At 36.8% G+C, this 9,050-nt stretch overlaps 2 protein-coding genes and 1 long non-coding RNA gene across 3 annotated transcripts in view; all 3 read right to left on the reverse strand.

Moving 5' to 3' along the window:
• The window catches only part of LOC125194052 (putative disease resistance protein At1g59780), an 18,150-nt gene extending 12,575 nt beyond the window's left edge, over positions 1-5,575 (reverse strand). The window contains exon 1 of the mRNA XM_048092054.1: positions 4,553-5,575. Coding sequence (XP_047948011.1) covers positions 4,553-5,045 — 493 coding nt within the window. The 5' untranslated portion in view covers positions 5,046-5,575. The remainder of the gene's footprint in view (positions 1-4,552) is intronic.
• Positions 2,104-2,636, reverse strand: LOC125194059. Its single transcript, XR_007171678.1, has 2 exons — positions 2,594-2,636; positions 2,104-2,496 (listed from the first exon to the last, which is right to left on the reverse strand). It is a non-coding gene; the product is annotated as an uncharacterized LOC125194059 (long non-coding RNA).
• Positions 2,938-3,832, reverse strand: LOC125194055 (putative disease resistance protein At1g59780). The gene has a single exon (XM_048092056.1). The coding sequence runs from the start codon at positions 3,759-3,761 to the stop codon at positions 3,066-3,068; it is 696 nt and encodes a 231-aa protein (XP_047948013.1). The 5' UTR covers positions 3,762-3,832; the 3' UTR covers positions 2,938-3,065.
• Positions 5,576-9,050: the final 3,475 nt, after the last annotated feature.

The raw sequence follows: 9,050 nt of genomic DNA on the forward strand, positions 1-9,050 counted from the left end.
GTATTATCATTTCTACCAAACTCTAAACAAGTGTTAAGAGTACCCTTCAAGTATCTGAGAATCCACTTCACCGCTTGCCAATGTTCTTTTCCTGGGTTAGCCATATACCTGCTTACAACACTAACAGCTTGTGAACAGGACGAGTACAAACCATTGCATACATAATACTGCCAACAGCCCTAGAGTAGGGAACTCGTGCCATATAATTCTTTTCTTCTTTCGATGTTGGTGACTGAGCAGCAGTAGCCTGAAATGGCTAGCAAGAGGAGTACTTACTGATTTGGCATCGTGCATGCCAAATCTCTCCAAAACTTTCTTAAGGTAATTCTCCTGGGTCAGGAATAACTTACCAACTCCTCTGTCACGTCTAATCTCCATACCAAGAATCTTTTTAGCTGCTCCCAAATCTTTCATCTCAAATTCACCACTTAACAAGGCCTTCAATTGATGAATTTCTGCAAGATTCTTAGCTGCAATGAGCATGTCATCAACATATAACAATAAATAAGTGAATGAGCCATCATTCAACTTCCGGAAGTAAACACAACTATCATACTTGCTCCTGGAGAAACCATGACCCAACATAAAAGAATCGAACCTTTTATACCATTGTCTTGGAGATTGCTTTAATCCATATAAGGATTTCTTTAACAAACATACCTGATCTTCCTTTCCTTCAACTTCAACTTCACCTATATGGCCAAACATCAATACATTAATCTCCATCCCATTTACAGCTTGAGGAATATCAAATTATAGAATCTAATTATACTACACAAATGAGTAATAGATTGTTTAAAATGGAAGATTAATACTATCATTTTCTACTTTACACCCTGCAAAATTAGAGTAGTAAATAATGCAATCATTATTGAAAAGATTTTTAACCCGAATTGGCTTACTAAATTTTCATTTAACACCTCATAGCTCACATATATATAAAGTATCATATGCAAATATAACAAAAAAAAAATGACTTGTGTAGCAACCATAATCAGAATGGCAACAACAATGAGGAAGGGGTAATAGTTTTGGGTGTTTATATTCATTGTGAAGGCTGCGCAAATGAAGTGCTCAACCATCTTCGTGGATTTCAAGGTTTGTTGCTACAAATTAATTACAAATATAGCTAGAATTTTGAATAAAAAAATGTATAATTTGATAATACTACAGATGTGGAGGGGGTGGAAATTGATGCCAAGAATCACAAAGTTAAGAGTGAAGGGAGTAAATGCAGATCCCATCAAAGTAAGTGAGAGATTGAGGATAAAAAGTGGGAAACATGTTGAATTGATTTCTCCTCAAAAACAAGACAAGAAGGCCTGAGGTAATAAGTTTCTCAAACATAAAACTACACCACATGAGTAGTGGCGGATCCAAAATAATACATGGTGGGCTGGGTTAGTAGGATTTGGGCTTTAACTTTAACTAACAAAAGAATGAGTATAAATGGCCCAAAATAAAAGCAGCTCTCTCTATCTCTGCAAAGAGAGGCCCAAATTTTTAGAGTATGGGTTCGTTGCCCGTAGATCGTTCAAGCCGAAAAGCTTCTTTTGCAATAGCCGTGATTCGACTCAACCTATTCAGCTTCCATTCGATTTTTCATGACGTACTGTAATAATATCAAGAACAAGCAATCAGAAAAAAAACCAATCAACACTAGTATTATATTTTGTTGTTAAAATAAACATAGTGATACATTCACTTGTGAGTAATAAACAAAAAAAAACGTTATAAAATGAATAAGAAAAATAATTCATAGAATATCATCAGGATATGTGAGTATATCAACAACAAAATGTTACTAATAAGAGCCAATAAAAGCAAAAGTCTAGAGCTTTCATTATGTATGAGTCAAAGTTATATAGAAGATGCAAAAGAAATTGCACAAGTAATGCACATATACGTTCTTGTTTATTTTAGATCCAATTATAACATCGTATCTTGAAAGAACAAAAAGCCAATAAACATTACTTCATCCATCCACAAAATACTATATAACAATGGCAGTATTTGTGGGTCAAAAAAACACATCCAACCAACAAGAAAACAAATTGGTAGAATATCATGAGGATATATAATACAAGTCTGGACACATGGATGAATAAGAGAGAGTTTAGAGTTTTAAAAAGATAAGCTGTTATTGCTCAATTGAAATAATGGAAACAACAAGACTCTTTTACAATGGAAAAACAAACCTAATCCTATGTGGTTCGACTCTCGTAATCTGATCCGAGAAAGAACCACAAAGAAAACCCAGATGGAAATAAATAACCGACTCGATAACAAGACACAAAACAGAGCGGATGTGTTGGAGCCGATGTACGTGGCTCAGGTGTTGGTTATGGCGAGTCGGGAGGTGCGCTGGAGAGCCTTATTATTAATATGAGAGTACATAAGCAAAATCAAGAAAGTTTTATGGAGTATCAATTGAGTCAATAAATGCGAATAAGTAAATGTAGAGAGCTTCACCAGGAATCAAACTTTTGTTATCATCTGAAAAAAGAAATAGCACAAGGTCAAGATGGTATATGGAATAGCATTTAGTTATATAGTATATGATGTATAGAATGTATGCTCACAAATTCATTACCTTTGCTTCAACCACTGCTTATTCTTCGTAGACACTACTCCATATAAATGTCCTTCTTGACAAATGGCCCATAATCTTCTTCATTTACTCTCTCCATGAATTCTCTTGGCATTTTCCAGATAGAGATGCGTCGAAGAGAGGTGGAGAATCTCAAACCATCTGGAACCTTCTCTAAATTGGGGCACCCAGGGATACTCAAGAAAGTAAGTTTTGGTAATGCTCCTTCTTCTGCTTCCCATTCCTTTAAATCGTGCAAATTCTGTAATCGAAGTTCCTTGAGTCGTGGAAATGAATCTGAGTGGCAAGTTAATGTTTCTTCCATCTCGACTTCATCTAACCATAGCTCTTGCAACATGGGATACTTGCCAAAGTCCTTCACATCTACCTTAACCTTGCATTCTCTAAGCCACAACTTTACTAAATTCTGACACATCTCTGGTTTGTAGTATGGAAAACTGCTACCCATATTGCATTACCATATCTCCAAACTGACCAACGAAGGAGACATCAACCCGTGATTCAAAACCTCTCTACCTTTCTCCGAACTGAAATCACATGAGTGAACTGAAAGCCAACTCTCACGTAATTGGCTGTTTTTGTTGTTCAATACAATTGACATGTTATCCACATCCACATCATGAACAGAAACACACATGTTCTGTAGACTAATCAATGTAGGGATATCTGCAATGCAAGTTGTCTCACTGCTGATCTCATCTAACGTCTCCAACTCTTGTAGCCCACCTAGTCTTAGTTTCCCCCCTCCAATCACTTCTATTTTGGGATCGAGAAACAAATGCTTTAGTCTTTTCATCTTACATATCACATTTGGCAATCTAATAGCAACACTGTACCATACTCGCAAATCTAAGGTCTGCAAGTATGGCAGGCTGCATATAGACTTTGGTAGCTCTCTCACATAAGAATTCCTAAAACTCAAGTATCTCAAATGAATTAGTTCACCCACCTTGCTTGGTAATTTCCCCCCTTCAAACTCACAACCTTCTACCACAAATATCCTCAAGTATTGCGACATCTTAAAGTTAACCATACTCTCTTTGAAGCCCATGGTTGGTTCAGGATAATAGTGTTTTGGGAGAACAATAAAAGATCTAAGACCTCTAACTTCCTTTAACCCATCTATACTTGGATTACTATCTGGGGTCATAACCGATGGCTATTCGAGTTGATAAAAGAATGTCGGGCAGATATTTGGAAGCATCAATGCGCATCAGAAACTCTTCCTTTTTAGCTTTAGAAGAACAGAGATCATGCATTAAATCATGAAGCACACACCTAACAAACCTGTTTCGCGGAGAGTAAGTGTCAGCTTCATCATGCAGTTGAACCATACACCTCATTACCAAGTTCTGTTAGATATCTTTGAGCCACATCTCTTAGAGTCTCGTTAGGTCCTTTATCTTGGTAGGAAATGAAGCCTTCCGCTATCCACAATAAATACAGTTCCTCTGTATAAATCTTGTGATCCTCAAGAAAACATGCTAAATAGAGGAAGCATGGTTTCAAGTAATAAGGTAGGGCATCGTAGCTCAACTCCAACACCTGATTTACTTTTTCATATTTTCCAACACCTTTTCCATGCTTCAAATGTGATTCCATGTTCAGATTTACCTCTATCCATTGTGTGTGTACTTTATTGCGCAAAATCCCTCCAATAACACAAATTGATAGTGGTAACCCTTCACACTTTGATACAATTTTTCTTCCAATATCTTCAAATGATTTTAAATCCGGATCATCTGGTACAAAATAAGACGAGGCATATATTTTAGACCCCTACTTTCTAATTATCCTCTAAATTTCTAACAAAATAACACATGAAACATTGACCAGCCAAACATATTCAAAAATGCAATATTCAGACGGAAAAGCTCTATAAATTTTAACAAAATTATACAATGAAAACATGGACTACGGAAGATAGTTAAAACTTCTGACCTGGAGAAATATCTGCTACTTTTTGAAGTAAAGTCCAACCTTCGTCCTCTGTCAGAAATTCCAGCCTGTGAGGTTCGGATTGTTGATTAGCAATATCCTCATTACGAGTGGTGAGAATGACATCACAATTCAGCGGAAAAGCTTGCTTTATGATCTCCCAATGAACATCTTCCCATATATCATCTATCACCACCAGACATTTCCTCTCCTTCAAACAACTTTGAATTCTCGTGACCAAATCCTCAACTTCCAAGCCATCAACGTTTACGTTGCTGTCAAGTTGTTTCAAAATCTTTCCGAAAACCGCCTTATGTTCAAACTGTTGGGTGATGCAAACCCATGCTCGGGCATAAGATTGGAGGTCTGTGTGGTTGTAAACCTTTCTGGCGAGAGTAGTTTTTCCGAGACCACCCATCCCATATATCTTCACTACTCGTTTCCTTCTGGTTTCATCCTTCACCTTGGAGACCAAAAGCTGGATGTCTTTCTCCATGCCCACAAAATCATGCTCAACCTCATGAGCATACGTCTGTCTCAACAGACGCTGCTGCTCAGCTTCCTGCTTGGAATGAGATGATGAGCCTTGATGATCCAACTCCGACTCTAACTTTTTAGTGAGGTCGGCCAGGGCAGATATTATGTCGCGAGCCTCATTTCCAACTTCGTGGATACTGTTACACTCACAAATTATGCAAATGTACCTTTGAATTTATTCTTTGAGGCTCCTCCGCCCTTCTTCCCTTTTGGATTGAACTTCAACGGCATACGTTTCAAGCAGATTCTCAGCTTTGAAAGCGAGATCTTTGAGTTGGGAAATGTAAAGCTTTAGAGTTGGAGAATCATGTCTCTCTCTGTCTGCTTTCATCAACAAGGCATGGATGCTTCTCAGATCTGCTTTGACTTTGTCAACATCACCGCCAACACTAAGCAGAAACTTAGTTTCTTCAACCAGCAAATCACGAAGGGTTTCCAGAAACACATTCGCAACAGCATCTGCCATTCTACTTTTTTCTTTTTTTCTCTTTTTTTCTTTTTTGGCCTTACTTTTGATAGATTATCTCAAGTAATCAACTAAACACCAAAGAGTAAGAACAAGAGATCAGAGAAACTTTGGCTCAGAACCCGCCACAATCAACACTGATCTATTCTTCCAGAACTTAGATCCAAGGGAGCACTAATGGATAGGATAGAGTTAACCCTCAGACCACCTACACCACCACCGTGAAAGCCCCTCACACCAGATCAAGATCCACCGAACAAATTCTCACAAACCCTAAATCTTTTCCAGAACTAAGCAATCGAAGAGATTGCTTCACACCAGCACTCACAAAAGATCTTACACTCAAAGAACCATGGAAGATCACCAAGAGATGGCCGGAAGATCACCGGAGAAGAGAGGAGAGAAGAGAGAGAAGTTCACAGTCGCAATAGAGAGAGAGACAGTGAATAGTGAAACGGCTCAACAAGCCAACACACACATAACACTCTCAACCCTACATCCAACGGTCAGGAAGCAATCATCCAAGGAGAGGACACGTGGCAGCATCTGGTGAGAGAGGCTAAGTCATTGGGCTCAGCCCAATTAAAAACATCCGGGCTTAACAATAAATCACAGCCCAATAAGAGTCCATCAAATATCCAACAGATATTAGCGTAACACGAAATCTGATAAATTAATTCACACTAATATATGTAATTTAAAAGTCATGCAAATCTCAAATATAAAATGAGGCCAGAGTTCGATCAAGTGTGACTTTCTGATCGAATTTTTTTCTTATCATGGTAATTTTCGTTCTCGTATAAGGGCTTAAAAATATATTTTTTCCCCAAACTTAAATATGCGTTCCAAAAAAAAAACTCAAGAAATTGTGAATTTGTGGTTTTTGAATGATTGTTTTGAAAATTAAAGTCTTAAAAAAAAATGAGAAAGACGTAATAAAATCGTAAAAAACTGACAAAATTCATAATTAAACTTTTTTTTTTCGAATCCCATAACTACCCCGGTGTGATTCCAAAGGGCAAAGGTTGTTGAACTTTATTCAAAAGGCTAAACAAGACATTTCCACCTGCGTCACCCACCGCCAATTAGTCTGCTTGGGGTGGTTCATTGCTTTGAATAAAATATGAGAGTGGTGGGTTGCTTTGATTTAATATTCGTGGATAGCTGTATCGACGATTATTTTTATCAACAAACCACTTCTTGAAAGAAATGTTGTCGATTATTCAACTAATTAGATTAGGTATTCATATAGTTGACTTCATAGCTACCGGTTATACAGGTACGCTCATTATATATTCATAAAAAATAGGCACCCTTTTAATAACTTCTCATATCATGGCTGATAATTTCACCTCCTCATAATATTTTTAAATTGTGTTTACAAATCATATATATACTACTCCCTCCGTCCTGCCTAAGATGAGACATTTCTTAGCGGACACGAGATTTTATGAGTTATTGGTTAAAGTGTTTAATTAGAGAGAGAAAATGTGGGTATAAGTATTAAAGTAGAGAGATAAAGAAAGATGGATATTTTAATAGGAGTGAGAAAAAGTAGTTGAGTGTATTAATTGGAGAAAGATGTAAATTCTCTAAAACAACACACTTCTGCATAAAGTCAGTACCACTGCCTTTTAGTATACTCAAACTGAAGAACTCAAATTAAGATTGATAAAGAGACAACGACGCACAATTTACGTGGTTCGGTTCTGAGGAACCTATGTCCACGGACGGAGAATGGTATGATTTTATTCAGAATGCAACCAAGAACAAAATACAACACACACCTCAGACTCTCTCGCTAATCTACTTCGAATCAAAGACTACCTCGTTTGATTGAATTACAAATAGCTCTCCTAGAATGAACAATGTGTGTCCACTTCTCTTCCTCTTCTGCATGTATATACACCAGATACATAAAAGAATCGGAGCTGTTATAACTTCCCCCAATTTCAGCTTCTCCTTGAGCTGAACAGAGAACGTGCAAACTTGATTTACTGATCTTGGGCCTCTAACTTGGGCCCTCAAGGATGGGCTTTAATTAACTCAGCCACGACCCAACAAATCTCCACCTTGGCTGCATTGATCAACATCCCATCTCCATTTCCACAATTCTTCTTACCGAGCAATCAACCTCACCAATCCCAGGCAATGCTCGAACCTGGAACTTGGTAAAACCTTTGTAAGCATGTTAGCTGCATTCTCTGAAGTGTGAACCTTCTCCACCTTAACTCTTCCATTACCAATCTCATCCCTTACAAAATGCATTTTGACGTCGATATGCTTACTTCTTTTGTGAAACACCTGGTGCTTAGCAAACTAATAGCACTATTGCTATCACAAAAGATATTCACTGTACGTTGATCCAATCCGAAGTCTTTCAGGATGCCTTTTAGCCATATTCCTTCTTGACAGCACTATAAGCTCAAATTTAATAGACAAATGATTAAAAAGGCTATATCCTGAATAATTCAAAAGATAACTGCTGTAGAATCTAGGAATGTGATTGATGTGCAACTAATAAACTGTAATTATATGCTAACAAAACGAAATTGCCGCGCATGATACGATACCTAGCTCAAATTCAAAAGAGATTGGGGAAGATACAGAGAGAGAATGATTGGAAAATGCCAACATAGAGAAAATTACCTTAAATTGGGTGAAGAAATTCGATTTGGAGCTGTGTATAGGACTAAAGGAGAGATGGGAATAAGGTTAGCACTCAAATCAATTCCATAGAGAAATTATTCCCTTTTTTTCTGTTTAACAATTTGATGATATTATAGTGGTAGCCGATGGATGCTTTTCCATTTTCATCAGTACTAAAATTATTTTATTTTAATTATGTGATTTTTTTATAATTAAAGTGAAAGTTAGATAGAAATATCTAATTATTTTATAATTTCGTTTGAAAAATTAATTTACTCAACTGTGATTATCTTTATGATGGAGATGATATGCATTAGCCTTAGATTATGAGTTACATAAATTAATAACACAAGTTGGGCTGGCTTAGTAGGATTTGGGCTCTAATTTTACCTAGCTAAAGACAAAGTATGGCCCAAATAGTATGATTTGGGCTTTGATTTATATGACCCAAATTAATAAGCACAATCAAAATAAAATAGAATCTTTGCAATTTGTATTAAGCCTTCCTTGCCTTTTCTTTTGACTAATCTGGTACTTTCTTCATAGTAATGCTGCTGCGGTGCTGCCTATTTAGACTTGTTTGCTACTTGATTTTGGATTTGGACCATAATTTTGGCATTTAATCGTTATGAAGATGACAACGTGTTCGTTACAAATAAGCTTATGTAACAAATGCCCTTATTCGTATGATATTTCATATTTAGAAGTATTTTTATAATATTTTTGTCAAAATGGAGATTGAAGTATGTCCGGATGTTTGCTATCGTTTCATATATTCATTCAAGTGTATTTCATAGAGAGGAGAATACACGCCTAAATAGGCTGAGAATCATGTACATATGGTATGAT

Source organism: Salvia hispanica, chromosome 6 (assembly GCF_023119035.1).
Source record: "Salvia hispanica cultivar TCC Black 2014 chromosome 6, UniMelb_Shisp_WGS_1.0, whole genome shotgun sequence".
NCBI lineage: Eukaryota > Viridiplantae > Streptophyta > Magnoliopsida > Lamiales > Lamiaceae > Salvia > Salvia hispanica.